Below are 15,000 nucleotides of genomic sequence, written 5' to 3'. Positions count from 1 at the left end.
AGTGTTAATGCAGCAGGATGCTGTGGATGCCAGGTCAACCTTTGTGCAGCTTTTTATTGTATCCTAAACTTTCATCATCATTATTGTCCTCTGAAATCACCTTAATTTTTGCTGACAATCTGTAAGTGGGAATTAGGTATGTTTTCCATTGGTACGAATCTGCACTGAGATTGAGAGAGAAGTGCTAAAAGAACAACTTCAAGTCCAGCCTGCCTCAAAATAATCATTATCAGCCTAGGAATTGTTTTTTTTCACATGGACATGGGCTGAATCTCTGAGGAAGACAAAAACAAGTAACCCGAGCATCTCATTATTTTATTGCTGACTCCCCATTTTTCTGGATTTTAATATTTCACTTTTTTTTGGTTAAAGAATGAAGTTAGTGGTGGTGCTTTGTACTAACAGTAAGTGAGCACAGTGGATATTGGAGCAGCAGGTGGTTATCCTCTGTTGTCCTTGAGATCTGACCCAGTTTCCTAACTTACAGAAGTTTTCTTAGAATTAGGAGGAAAAATCAGTGGCAGGTTGAAGTGCTGACGGTCAGGAAGGCATGTGCTAACCTTGGAAGCCAAGTCAGTGGTTAATACTGAAGGGTAAGAGAAAGAAATTGGGAGGGCACGATCTGAAAATCAAATTGAAATAGATTGTTAACTAATGCTTCCAAATTTTATTTATTAATTTTGTAATTATACCAAAGGAAATTCTCACAAGCTACTCTGATTGCCTCACTTACCTCAATTTATATTCAAATCTCAATAAAATACGTTTCAGCCTTTTCCTAATGAGGTGATGAAAAATGCTATCCCGTGGAAAAGTAGGGGATGCACATTCCAACATTACTTAGTCACCTGTTTGCTTTTTAATGTTTCTATTGAATTTGTATTTAACTCGGGATTAAAGTATAAGCTGACGTATTTGAATAAGGATATCTTTAAGCCATGAGTTCTTCAGTTTTTTTTAAAAAATGGCCACACAGTTGGGTAATAGAAAGAGACTTTAAATCTTGAAGGATGCTGAATAATGAGGACATTGTGTTACTGTTGATGAGATGCACAAAGCAGACCTGTAGAGGTACAGAAGTCCCACTGTGGAGACACGATGTTGGGTGGGTTTGTGGTAGTGATGGAAGGGGAAGGTTCCTCACTCCCATAAAGAGGTGCAGGTTCCTCGGGGGGTGCTGGTGGGCAGAGAGGGGGGAACTTCCCTGGGGAACCTGCCTGGGATGGCACAGAAGCAGGTAGTGGTGCCGGGAGCTGCCCGTTTTGGGGGAGAAAGGGTTAAAGCAGTGGTTCTGCCCTTCGCACAGACAGGGCACAAGCATTAAGGTTGTTGGTGGGTGGTTTGCTCCCTACGTGCTAGACAGCACTCAAACAGCAACAAGTATTCCCCATCCTCAGTGGCTGCACCATTTCACTGGGTTGCAGAGCTTTTAATCGCCAGCAAGAACTTGTCAGTGACTACCATTTACTCACAAGTGTATATCTCAGGTCACCTCTGAAGCTTTAAAGGGGTTTATATTTATTATTTTTGAAAGGCAGGATTTTTATGCTTTTCAAAGTGTGTCTTTCTCACCAAAATAAGTGATTCATAATGACTGAATTTTGGTCAGATTTTCCAGGTGACTCTGGAGATAATTTTTAATGATCTTTCATTGTAAATTTAAAAAAATTACAACCCAAACCAAAAAGGCTTTGCTCTTTAAATATAGGTGACTTTGTCCAAAATGAGCTAGAGCACAAACTAGGTTTGCTTTCCCAGTTAATAAAATGTGCTATTAATGGGACGGTGAGCAAATGTCACATTCACATGTTGGTATCTATCAGAGCAAATCAAAGTCTACTGTTTGACACAGGAGGTAAAAAAAAAACCCCACATTGTAATAAAACTGTCATAGGATCAGTGTCTCCTGCTTTGTAAATAAACATCTCGGCTTTGCCTCGGTATTTCTGTAACATCCGGAGACTATTATCCTGTGCTGGTGCTCTGGTTCATTGACAGCTTCACTTAAACAGTTAAACAATAATTTGAAATGGAAAATGTTCTGTCCATATTCCTTAATTCCTTTGTGGGTCTTTCCCCCCCCCCCCATTTTTTTTTTTTTTTGTGGATTAATTGCTTTAGTAAGTGCATTTTATTTTTTGTTACACAGGCAAATACCGAACTGCTCACAAGCCTCATTCAAAGCCCAAAGTATCAAATGTTTTTGAGGTAGATTTTCCAGCAAATGGAAGCGATACAAAATCGATGGGCCGTTTTCAGTCAGAGGAGGAGCTGTGGGCCCGCTTGGAAGAGCTCGAGAGACAAGAAGAGATACTTGGTGAACTTGACAGGTACAGTGCTGCTGTAGCACCTTCAGGTTTGGAGCTCAGAAAGCTGTAGGTGTGGGATTCCACGTGTGCACAGAGGATCTGGCTGTAAGTGCAAATAGATGGATGCAGTTAAAATTGTAATAGGTGGAAAAAGGATGGGAGATGAATGAAGTGTGCACTGCAAGGCCAAAGGTGCTAAAATCTGCTTCTGTGCAACCACAGCAGCCCAGCATGATAGTGTGTGTTTTCTTTGAGGTGATAGAAAAGGGGGAAGGAAAATCCATTTCCCACAGGCTAGGAGAATCCATCGTTTACAATGTAGGAGTTACACATTTAGTGTTTAATGACATCCTTAGATCTTTCCTGATCCTACAGCAATACATGTGTCATTAGCCAGAATGTCACAGTTTTGGTAATTCCAGTTGACATGAAAAGGACGTAGTGACTCTGATAATAAGAGTATAAAAAAAGTTCCACAGTCTGGCTAAAGGTATAGTACCTGGGTAAAGAAAACAACATGCAGGCTTGTTCATTGTGCCTGTGTCTCTCAAGAGTACAGATCGCCTCAGTTCACTTAGATATTTTTCATTTCACAGGATGCCTGATACAGTTGAGACAAATGGAGAAGATACAACCTCTTCTGAAGAGGAGAAGGAAGATAAGAGGACAGATCTGAACGGGACGTATAGAGCAGAAGACTGTATTACTCAGGGCAACTTCCATAAAGAAGTAACAAATTCAGACTTGTTTGGTGGCCAAGTTAATGGCTCTACTTATTATCACAGTGATGATGAAGATGACATAGATGTTGGAGATAGCTCTGTTCCAACTATTTTTTTCTCTCACACTGTTGAACCTAAAAGGGTTTGTACTTCATGAAATTTTCTCTTTCAACTAATCATAGATATATACTATATCTAAGATAGAAAATTTTAGATAATGTAGAATACTAACTAACTGTAGGTGACATTTATTCGGAATTTTTTCGAATGCTTGAAACCCACTGTTTAAATCCTGTGGCTTCAAATATGGTATTTAAAAAGTGATCTTGAAATGTATACCTTGCTGTTCTGTCTTTCGGCTGTTGTAAAAGGTACTATCCTGTCTAGTTGTTAAAATGTCTTTTTACTTGGCTTGAAATGGAGTGTTGAAGAGCTCGGCTGTTGAGCAGAGTTTGAATAAGCACATAAGTGAAAAGAAATGCCCCAGCCTAGTGCAAGTGGTAGAGGATAAACCATTCACACTATGATTGGTACCGCTTGTACATTCATAGTCCCCAACTGCTGGGATAGCAGAATGTCAGAAATCAGTTGATCTGCAGCCGGATGATTGTTGATTTTATGCTCTAGACCACCATTTGTGTTCAATTTTCAGGTAAGAATAAACACAGGAAAAAATACTACTTTGAAATTCAGTGAAAAGAAAGAAGAGGCCAAGCGTAAGAGGAAGAACAGCAATGGCAATGGCCACGCAACTCCAGAGCTGCCCAACATCAAAACCCCAGCAGACATTTACCGGTGAGTAATTTACAGCGTCGGCGTGTGAGCTTTCCCCTCAGCAGACCTTCTCTTTTCGTTCCTGCTCACCTCTGGTATGAAACCCAGCCTACTGTTTCCTGAAAGAAACAGCTGGAACTGAATTTACTACTTCAAAATGAAAGTTTGTGGCTTCTGCATGGTTGTCGTGCTTTCGTATCCATAAAACATCTCTGAGCTTAAAATTTCCTTTTCAACTAGCAATTCATCATTTATCTACTTTTTCAGAGCTCCTGCAATTGAGGTAAATTTGCCAGTGTATATCATCTGCAAAAGGGAATACAGCAGTTTGTTACAGATTCTGGTTAATGCCCTGTCATTTGCTTCTGTGTTTGTTTTCAAATGTAACTGACCAGATCTGTTACTCCTTTCTCAGTTACTAATTGCTGGGTTTCATCTCCTCCCTCCAGTATTTTCAGAATATACCCATTTGCATGGTTTCTCTTGCATTTTTCTCTCCCTGACTTTGGTCCATTGCTGTCTCTATTTGCTGTAAAAAGAAGTGCTCACCTGTAGAACACCCCCTCTCGGAGAGCTTGAAAAACAATGTTGGGCTTAGAGGACTGTATAAAATACAAAACTAAGGTGACTAAGGAGAGTTAAACCAAGTATTTAGGTTTGTAAAGATAAACATAGACACCTATTAGATTGGTTGATTAAGTGCTTGTGAAAATCACACTGCATTTGTATGTTGGTGTATTCAGGCACCTAAACATCTTAAAAATGTGTCACAAAGTGTGAAAAGCTAAAACCTATCCTGTGATTACAGATGCTGGGGCTGAAGGTGAGATTAAGAATTCTTTCGTGGTGCTCTCCCTGAGCTCTGCAAAGGAACTCCATCTTCTGTAGAGATACAAAAGTGTTCCCTTGAGTGCCTGATGAATAAAACTGTTAAGAAACAAGTAACACCTTTAAAACTTACCCAGTCGTTGGGCTCCTCCTTCATGAGTTGGTTAAAATCGGCGCTGTCCTCTAATGCCATTCCTTTTCCTCCATGCACCCTTAACTTCTTTAAGTCATGGAGATGGAGCACAAATTGTAGGAAGAGGCTTTATCAGTTTATAGTCTGTTAATACTTGAAATGTGTCTTTGTGTTCATCTGATCTAAAATGCTGATCTTTTAATTATTATTTTTTTTTAACTGAAAGCAGAAGATTATGGTACCTGTCAGGAAAAAGCTTCATCCTTTCCATGAGCAATGAATGTTTCAAATATTTCTTTTTATATTCTACATTTGACAAGGACTTCATTCTGGAAAACCTCCCGCCATTGTGACCTTCTGTTTTCTGACAGAAACAACCCTGACAATCATTTAATTTACCTTTTTTCTAACTTTTTGTAACTCACACTAGTTTTTTTTCTAACGCTTTTCAGAGCACTATGCATTTTCTGCTGGAAGGGTGTACCAACTTAATGCTTGAATAAAGAGCATATCAGTGTTTGCCTTGCACAATTGATTCTTGTACGTTGGTAAATAAAATGCCTCTAAAGGTACAGTATTGTAATTCTGCAGCGAAAAAGTTGGAAAAGCACATCATAATTAATTTGTACAAAAGACAAAACAAGATCACTGTAAATTTGTCATCTGATCCTGAAATGGTTTATTAAAGCTAACATTTTCCTTTATAGAGTCTTTGTTGATGTTGTGAATGGAGAATATGTCCCTCGTAAATCAATTTTGAAGTCTCGAAGCAGAGAGAACAGTGTTTGTAGCGATACCAGTGAGAACAGTGCTGCTGAGTTTGATGACAGACGAGGAGTTCAGAGGAGTGTTAGCTGTGATGAAGCTACTCAGAGTGACAACAGCGAAGGCATACTGGAGGAAGAGGAGGAGGAGGGGCAGCAGCAGCTACCGAAAAAGCCTCCTCCCTCTTCAGGGACAACCGAGGTACAGTTTTTAATTAATTATTGATTGTTGGCAGGGATAAAAATGAGAAATCTAATGACTCTAGTTGCCTATACCATCAGTTTGATTTCTTTAAAATAATTTTCTAACTCCTACCTAGTTTGCCTTCAGAGGGACATTATCAGGTGACCAGCTTCTGTCATACACATCCTAGGGGCAGAGCGGAGGAGACAAGTCAGGTGGCTTCCCTGAGACCTGAAGCTCTTCTGTAAAGATCTGACAAAAAAAAAAAAGCAAAATTAAAAAATCTGTGCTTCATAGTTAACGAGAGGGAGGAGTGAATTCTTTGTAACCTGTGATTAATCAATATCCTGGTGCAGAGCTACCAGACAGCTAGTTTCCAGGTGGTGTTTTTAAGTATTAAAACACACAAATATCTGAGTGATTATTTGGACTTGCCAAAGGCAGAGGAATTGCCACGTGGAAGGAAGCATTATTCCTCTACTCATCCTATTCCAGACTAGGGCCATTAGTGATCCCAAACAAGTCTGCTTTCACATGTTTGGAAAGTTCAGGGCTTCATCATAAAGGAAAGAGCCTGTAGGATGAAGGGGGAAATGTACAGTTGCTTAGTGACTGAGTGAGGATGAGAATTAAATGTAGCTGCTGCTGGGAAATTCATGGCATAGAGTATTCTTCATTTTTATTTTGTAAGAACTTACACTAATTTTTTTCAAACTAGATGAAACTTGAGTTTTCGGGAGTTCCCAATGCAATGGGCAAGTTCAATGAAAACACTATTTTTAGAAAAATTATTTTTGACAAGAAACTAATTCCTCGTAAAAGCTATTGTTTATCGTCATTTTTCATACAAACAGCTCCAGACAAATCCGGGCGGAATGTGACGGTTCATGGTGCAAGATCCATCTGTAGAGTTATCACTTCATGTTGGATACTTTCGGGAATGTATTTGCTGTATTTGTATAAAACATCCAAGTACACTCTCGATGTTACCCATTAGTCCATTTTCTGAATATGGCGTGATTATTCTCTACAGTAGAACATATTTTTGAAGTAACCGAAGGAGAGCGATCAAAACACTCCAGTCCAAGACATGCTGCCTTAAATGCTGCTGGTTTCCTTTTGGTTGTTTTTGTGGGTGTTTGAAATGCATTATTTTTCCATGACCATTTGCAACACACTTAATTTTTATTCTTTTTTTTTTTGCTTCTAATTTTACCATGATCATCCTAGGTTGTGTTTTGCTTACCTGTTTTTGAAAACGAGTGTGTTGTTAGAAGAACGTAGTTGTGTACAGGCAAGGCTTTAGGCATGCTTTGGCTATTGGAGCAGAAAACAAAAAGGCACTGCTTTTTTGCAGCTCCTGCAAGAAAAGAATGGCCGGTTTGTTTGGCTTTGTTTTTCTTGGTAACTGAGTTATGGAAAAGCAGAACTAAGCAGAGTTAATAAATCTGGTGTGCATTCCTTTGGGCCCAGTATGAGCATCAAACCTCAGATGTGAACTGCTTCCCCTTGTCCGTAGGCATTCAGAATTGGGTTTTCAATGCATAGTAGGGTGATTTGTTCTTAAATATGTTTATGAGAAGTAGGTCTGAGTTGCTTTTTTTTTCCCCACTGTTTTCCAAGAATCACGGCCATTTCTCAGCTGAGTTAAAAAGGATTAAATCTCATAATCGGCTGCATATAAATTATAACTTTTAACATTAAATGCTTTTATTAGACCTTCTGTGGAGAGAAATAGTTGGAAGCAAGTTTGCCGTTCTCTTAAGTATAAATTGCTTTCGCCATTTTTTGATCATATTTGGTAAGGAGAAAAGAACAAACAAAATATGTGCTTGCCAATTTGTATGCAGTGTGTCAGCTTGATGCAATTACAATATATTAAGTCATAAAATATGACGTATGATGGAAATGCTGACATAATCCCAACTTTGCAAAATCTCTCCATTTCTTATCCAAAATGAAACTATATATTACATCAGCTGGTTTATTTCTTGAGCGTGTGTCAGCGAGGAAGCAAATTTTTAGATCATTTATGCAGTAGGAATGAGATTAAGTAGTACTTTTAAGACACTGTCTTTCATTCAGTCATCTTTGAACAAGCTATATTTTGAGGTTAATTACAATTTGGTTACTTATGCGAGGAACAATCATTGATTTAAAGATATTTCTTTACTTTTGATTAAAAGAAATAACAATCCTAATCAGGCTAATATAGGGTAATGACCTTATGGGCATAGCTTCACATTTGCATTTTATTAGCTCATTTTGAGTATTCTCTTCTGTTCTAGGCGTTTTCCGGAACTGTTATAGAAAAGGAGCCTTTGTCTCCCTCCTTAATACCACACCCAGTCATCGCTCACCCCGTCCTGCCCACCATTCTGGAGCGCAAATCGGAGGAAGTTTCGTCCGAAGCATCAGAAGAAACGACAAAGAGGATTTCAAAATTCAAAGCCTCCAGGATGCAGCAGAGTAACTAGGTGCTGCCCGGCTTCACGGCTGTCCAGGCTGTGTAAAACTCCTAATTAAAAGGGTGTCCTGTGTTAATTTGGCGTTGGTTCTCTTTTAAACGTTTATTGGCAACATTACAAAAAAAAAAAAAAGAAAAAAAAAAAAAAGAAGTGGGGTGTTTGAACACTTGAGAATTCATCTTATTTTGTCGATTTCCCTGCGTGCTGTCAGCACCTTTGTCTATGTTTGCCTTATGATAGCAGCACTTGGGTTCTTTTTCAAAAACTGTTCCTTACATACATTGTTTTTGTGTTTAAACCTAAATACAGGCAGTTTTGTGCCAGCTGTGATGTTCTACATACCATATGGACCATTTTAAGGAAACTTTTCACATTTCAAATAGATACACCAATTATATTGCATTACTTGCTTTAGCATTTTAAGACACACTTGTATTCACATTGTTGTAGGTTTTGCAACTAGGTGTCTGCTGAAAGTTTTTTTCCTTCTTTCAAACCTCTCTGATATCTCACTGTACAGATCTATAAAACGCTGGGTTCATGTACATTGCAGGGAAGTTTCTTTGATGGAAAAGGGTATTTTGTAAAATTAAATTTTCAGTAAAAAAGCTGTGAAAGCCGTGTGTTTTTTTGTTGCTTTACTACTAATTTGGAAACGACGCGGAGAGGTTTTTATTTTGAACTTGCTTTTCTAGCTTGAAGTTTTTACTACCACATGGACATAAAAGCAGTCCATTCTCTTCTGCCATTGTGTTTTAACCTCCTGCTAATGAATGTCCATGGAAATTGAATGCTCTTAAGGAGAGAAGCATAAACTCAGACTCTGATTACAAAATCTCCCAGTTCTTTTGTATACTCAGAAAACATTGTAATTGTCTTGGGAATGCCCAGAGGGAGTCGGCACTGAGGAAAAATGTCTTAATGCTTCAACTTTATTTCAAAATGCAGCAGCGCTGCAGCAATCGGGGTTCGGTTCTGCGTGTCCTTCTCCTGACTGGGGGCCATCCTGGCTTCAGGAGTCCCTGCCCAGCAGCTCCTGCCCGTCTTCTTGCCCGTCCCCTCCCTTGTGCTGACACGGCTTTTGTTGGGCCACCCCTTGAATGATAATAGGCGGCCGAGCTGGGTTTAAAAAACAAAACTACTGGGTTTGGGTTTAGGGCTTTTTTTTTTGACAGTTTTGCATGTTTATTTTTTGAAGCCGTTGAGTTCCCTCATCTGTTTCTCAGCATGTCCGTATCAGCCCAGCGAGAGGGGCGACGTGTTGAGCGAGGACAAGGAGAAGGTTGGCAGAGGGGAGCTGGAGAACCTTTTAAACTGGTGTTACTCTCCGGCTGAAATGGTTGAACCACAGCCTGAGAAGCCAGGGAAAAGGACCTGTAAGGTCCTAGGTGTAAGGAAGGGTTTGCTTTTGGCCACGGTTGGGTGGCTTTGCAGCCTGAGGGCCACCAGCAGCTGGTTACCCACATCTTGGCCGTCCATGAGCGGGACGTCAGCTATCTCCGTGTCCTCACCTTCCCCTAAAACACCCACGCCTTGTGCTGGTATCCTTTGCTCTCAGGTCACAGCAGATGAGCTCACGGTGCAGCCTCCTGCCTTAAAACAGCCACCAGCTCCCCCTTTTCCAACACTTTTTCCCCTCTGTGCTAAAAAGGCGAGGGGAGGCACTGCGACTTCTTCTTCTAAGGTGACTTTTAAAAACGGCCGGGCTCCATCTGACTCCGATGTCCCCTGCTCGGTGTTTGGGGCGGTGATGTAGTTTCATGGGCAGAAAACTGGATGACTTTTGAGGGGGGAGGGGGGGCAGTAGCCGGGGTCCCCCCTTGGGGGAGATAGCTCCCCAAAGCTGCGGGGCTGCGTTTTCCCCGCGATACAGAGCAAATTGTGCTTTTTTGCTGAAAGAAAATCTGAAGGGAAAGTTGTGCAGCCCTCCCATGCCCGAAGCTCGCCCGCTGGGAGGGGGAGATCTCCTTTTTAAGTGGATCCTGAGAACCACGTTGAAAGTGTTAATGATTAACTTGATTCATGCTCAAATGCGGGCTTTTTTTCTTTTTTTTTTTTTTTTTTTTTAAAGCATATTGCATTAGTACTAAAATAAGCCATCAATGCCAGTCCACCCTCTATTCACAGCTAAATATTTAAAGGAGGTTATTTATAGCTTCTTTAATGAATTCTTGGCTAAACAAAATGAAATTATGTCCTAGAAAAGTAGAAGCTATTTTGTAACCAGAACAGTGCAACTGTAAAATATAGTTCCATGAATATGTATTTTAAATAACAAGGGGTTGAGATCCAAGACTACCAGACATGGGTAATTAGAGGGAAAAGGAGAGAAAGAAAGAAAGAGAGAGAGAGAGAAAAACCCCTTTAAAAAGATTTATTTAGATATCTTCTGAAACACTTCCCACTTCTAGTTACTTCAACAAAACCAAATGCCCCTTGTCACCATAGATCAGTTTCAAATCAAAATTAATTCTTTGCTTGTTTTCTTTTTTTTCCCCTCCCCTTTTCTCCCCTCCCCGCTCACGGGAAAAAGTAGGATAAATGCACCTTGGGTTTTAATGAATTACGGCCTGGGTTCAGGGAAGCATCCTTACTCAGGAATGCACTTTGGCATGTGCTTATGTCTCAAAGATTTTGCAAAGAAGAATGGATTTAACCACATGCTTAAAACTAAGCACATGAGCGTTTTCCCTAATAGGGAGCCTGGATGCGTCTGTGCCCTTTTTGCAGTATATTTAATTGTCAGAGGGTTTGGAGGCTGGAATGAGCCTTCATCTTTGGTCTCTGCTGGGGCTGTACCAGTGGATTCCCGGCGCGGTGCCTGCAGCAGGGAGGGATGGCTGGAGGATTCCTGAGAAGGTTCACAAACGCTAAACAAAAAAAATAAATCTACCAAAGCTGATATAAAAAAACCTAAAAAAATGATCATGTGAAGGCCCGTCTCAAGGAGGACTTAAAATTTGCTTTTTTTTTTTTGCAATGCTGAAGCCAACAAGTGGCTGCAGGTGGCCACCAGTGCACAGGTGAAGCAAACACGAGGATGGAGTGGTGGTGCCCCAAATTGTGGGGTTGCTGGTAGTGGATTAGTTGTCGGTATGAGTGTCTCTTTGCCCCCAGTGCTGCATTTAGTGATTTTATTCCCTTTAATAATAATAAGGGCACAGTCTAATTGATTTCTGAAACACCTTTGATGGCTTTTCCAGGGAGCACTGGTGAGGGCTTTGGGCAAGGATGGATGAAGGGCCTTTTGGTTCTTCCTGGTGTTTCCCGAGAGGTTTTGTGTGTCCTCAGCAGGAAGGATATGGCCTGGCTGGAGCTGGGGTGGCTTTGGCAGCTGGTCACTGGGGTGTCACAGGAACGTGGATGCTGGAAGAAGCTCTGTCCCCAGCCTTCTCTTGGTGTCCCCAACCCACAAGAGCACAAGGGAGCAGCAGTGCCAGCTGGGTGCAACCAGGCACAGCTCCACAGGCAGGTGGAAATGTGGCAGGAGAGAACAGGGAAGGACATCACTGCACAAGGAGTCTTTGGTCCACCATGAGAGTGGTGGCAGCAGCCTGGCTGGGCACTGCATGGCCACAGGGAGTAGTCAATGTGCCCCAGCTGTCCTGTGCCCCACAGCTGCCCCACACAGCCCTTTGCAGGGCCATGATTGCATCAATTAGGCACCTCAAATTACCTGCTCCACTTGCACTACCTCATTGGCAGGCAAGTTTGACTCTTTAATCTTCTTTAATTGGCCACAAGTAAGCTGGGCACCTGCCTATGCCCAGAGAAGCATAGGAACCCCTGCCAGGAGAAGAAGAAGGAGAAGGAGAAGGAGGTGGATGTTGTGAGATGAGCCCAGCCAGGTCCATGCCCCAGCTGCAGGCCTGGCAGGGGTTGGTGGAGCCCGTGACCTGCGTTTGGAGGTAAACTGGGTTTATTTCCTTCTCTCTCCTGTAAGACTAGTTGCACTTAGCGCTTTTCATTGCTCACTTAGAGCATCTAAAGCAGCAGATTTTTTTTTTTTTCTGTGTGTGTGTTTCGAGAGTGTCTAAACCAGCTGTTTTAGCCGTTCGTTTTAACGAAGTGATTTATGTTGCAAAAAAATGAGCCGGGATTAAAAGAAATCAGATGTGTGCGTTTGGTATGCAATATTTTTTGTGTGTTACAAATAGCTCCGTCCTAACCCGCATTAACCCCACGATACGTGAATTTTGCCAACTCCCGCTGCGTCTTTTAAATCAAATCCAGGGAAATCGCTGCGAAAGCCTCCCCCAACCCACCCGCCCCCCCCAAACGCTGCACCGCCAATTAGGGACACCCCAATTAGGGTGGGAGGGGGGGGCTCTAAGGGCCGAGGGGTGCCCGGTGGCGGTGTGTATGTGTGTGTTTGTATGTAGGGGGGTGTCCGTGTCCCCCATTGCCCCTCCGGCCCCTTGCCCCCCGGGGCCTTGCGTCACGCCTGACGCCACGGTGGCGTTGCCGGCGCTGGCCGGTAGGTGGCAGCGCTGAGCGCGCAGCCCCGGCGGAGAGCTGCCAGTCAGTGATTATAATTTATTATTCATTTCTGTTATAGGTGGGGTGTGCAGACAGTTACAGTAATAATTACCAAGACTCGAGCGTTTCCTAGGCAACGGGTGGGTTTTTTTCTTTCCCCCCCCCTCCCCTTCATTCATGCTGTTGCGGGGAGTGTGCCTGTAAAGCATGACATTGCTGTATTCGGAGGTTTGTTGCCCTCCTGCTGCTCCAGGTTTGAGGTTAGTTACAGCATCATAAGGTGCTCTCAAGCATAAAAAGCTCAGGCTGGGATTAAAGCACGCAGGGAACACTCTTCGCTAAGTCTTCCCTTCTCCTGGTTCACTTTTAAGTAACAAGGTTATAAAAATGCAAATGCCGTCTCGGGGTTGTTAATAACTAATATTGGGAAGAATTCCTGCAAGTTGTAAAACATTTTTTTTTTTTTTTTTTTGGTAAACAAAACCAAAGCCAGGTGAGGTGGCTCCGTGTGTTTTACGACAGTCTCATGAAAATAATATTTGAAAGGGGAAAAAAAAAAAAAAAAGAGAAAAAGGCTTGATCCAGCCTTGCCGTGTGGAGCGTCATAAATCAATGGGAACCGCTCCATGCAGCTAATGATAAGGTGGTATTTGTTGTTTACCCCGCTTTATGGTAATGGCTCGCGAGGAGGAGGGTGCCGTGTCCTTCCTGAAGGAGCAGGAGTAATCCTTGATGTGGTAACGGAGTAACAGAAACCACATCTATTATCAGAGATCTATAAATGAATCATATTATCCTACATTTTTAGGCTTACTAGAGCGCTCATTTTCAGAAACTCGCATCAAGCATTTGTGCGAGGATGAAAAGTAGTATTTTTCCATCCCTGCCGCACCAGGCGGAGGGAATTCACGATGCAATCTCGCGCTGAGATGGGGAGTTTTTACCCGTTAAAATTTTGAAGTAAGATGCTAAAGCGTGATTGCATCCAGGGAGATGGTGACCTGCCAGCCAGGTGCTCCTCTCGTAGGGACGGGCTGTGGATTAATGGGGTGACCCAGCCTGAGGAGCGCTCCGGGATCCCGGCTTGTCGGTACAGTTTGATCCCTCGGAAAGGTTAATGGTGGTACTAAAAGAAAAAAAAAAATAAACCCCTCAAACAAACAGACAAACCCCTGATGCATCACAACTCGCTTCTCCGCTGCCCTGAGCCGTGCCAGCTCAGAAGAACTCATCAGCATGTGGTCCCCCCCTCTGGTGGCCCAACCTGCTGGGATGGGGCACCCCCCCTGCCCCTGCTTGGGTAAAAATCCTGCTTTCCTGGCCACCTTGGGCCCCGTGTAGTTGGTGAGGGAAGTTGGCATCAGCCTCTGCCTGGGCTGAGACGGGAGGTGAGCATCCCCCATGGCCGGGAGCGCGGTGGGTGCCTGCAGCCAGCAAATCCCAAATAGCTTGGGGCTCACCCGTACGGGGGCGAGCGGCAGAAATTCCCCGTGCCCCTGGAGCAGGGGGATGCTGTGGGTCCCACCACACTGCTGCTGCTCCAGCAGCTCCAGCCCGAGCCCCTCTGCAGCCCCCCACCAGCAATGCCTTCTCCAACCCCTGCCATCCCCCAGTTTCCACCACCAAAAAGCCATCCCACCCAGTAACACCCACTCAGGTCCCGAGCCCAGGGGTGCTGTGAGGGAGCGGGGCTGCGCTGCCCGGGTGAGCTCCCCGTGATACTTCAGCTTCCATCAATGCAAATCATTTACGCTAATTCCTTCAGATTTGGATTTAAGTTTTAAGGAAAGCTTCAAGTTACCTCAAAATAGCTTAGTAATTATTTTAATAACTTGTATGAGCAGGAACAATACCCACAGTGTCAATTCTGGCTCACAAAATGTTTTTTTTCAACTGTTCCGAGGAAAAAACAGCGAACAGTTCAACAGCTTAAATACAAGCGAGTGGATCTCCGGAGATTAATCTGTCTGGTGTTCCTCAGGTAAAGACTTCTGCACAATTTAACAAAGGAAATAATTTTCCTATTTTTATAATGCATGTCTCTCTGTGGTATAAATTACTAAAACCACGCTGCTTATCCTCAGTAATGTTATAGATGCAGATAATTTACTGTGTATCACGTTATCAGTTCATTAAAGAGATGCAATAAAATCATTATTTACTAAGAAACAGCAACCCTTGCAATATCTTGTTGGAGAAATTGGCTGATGCAAGAGGATCATATTTAAGCCTATATTCACAATAGCCCTTTAAACATTTCATCTGCTTCCCACTTGAGTTTGGTGGAGGGAGCCCGGTGCTCCTGCAGCCCCTCGGCAGAGGCGGCAAAGTTGAGCTCA

The 15,000-nt window shown here is 42.7% G+C and overlaps 1 protein-coding gene across 2 annotated transcripts in view; it reads left to right on the top strand.

The window, feature by feature from the left end:
- Nucleotides 1-8,799, top strand: part of URI1 (URI1 prefoldin-like chaperone) — a 35,063-nt gene extending 26,264 nt beyond the window's left edge. For both annotated transcript variants that reach the window (XM_014942401.1, XM_014942400.1), the window contains 5 exons: nucleotides 2,150-2,330; nucleotides 2,906-3,173; nucleotides 3,684-3,826; nucleotides 5,474-5,732; nucleotides 8,003-8,799. In XM_014942401.1, coding sequence (XP_014797887.1) covers nucleotides 2,150-2,330; nucleotides 2,906-3,173; nucleotides 3,684-3,826; nucleotides 5,474-5,732; nucleotides 8,003-8,191 — 1,040 coding nt within the window. In that variant the 3' untranslated portion in view covers nucleotides 8,192-8,799. The remainder of the gene's footprint in view (nucleotides 1-2,149; nucleotides 2,331-2,905; nucleotides 3,174-3,683; nucleotides 3,827-5,473; nucleotides 5,733-8,002) is intronic.
- Nucleotides 8,800-15,000: the final 6,201 nt, after the last annotated feature.

This window comes from Calidris pugnax, unplaced genomic scaffold, assembly GCF_001431845.1.
Source record: "Calidris pugnax isolate Ruff unplaced genomic scaffold, ASM143184v1 scaffold28, whole genome shotgun sequence".
Lineage (NCBI taxonomy): Eukaryota > Metazoa > Chordata > Aves > Charadriiformes > Scolopacidae > Calidris > Calidris pugnax.
Note: the sequence above shows the minus strand (reverse complement) of the source record. Positions and strands in the feature narration are given on the sequence as shown.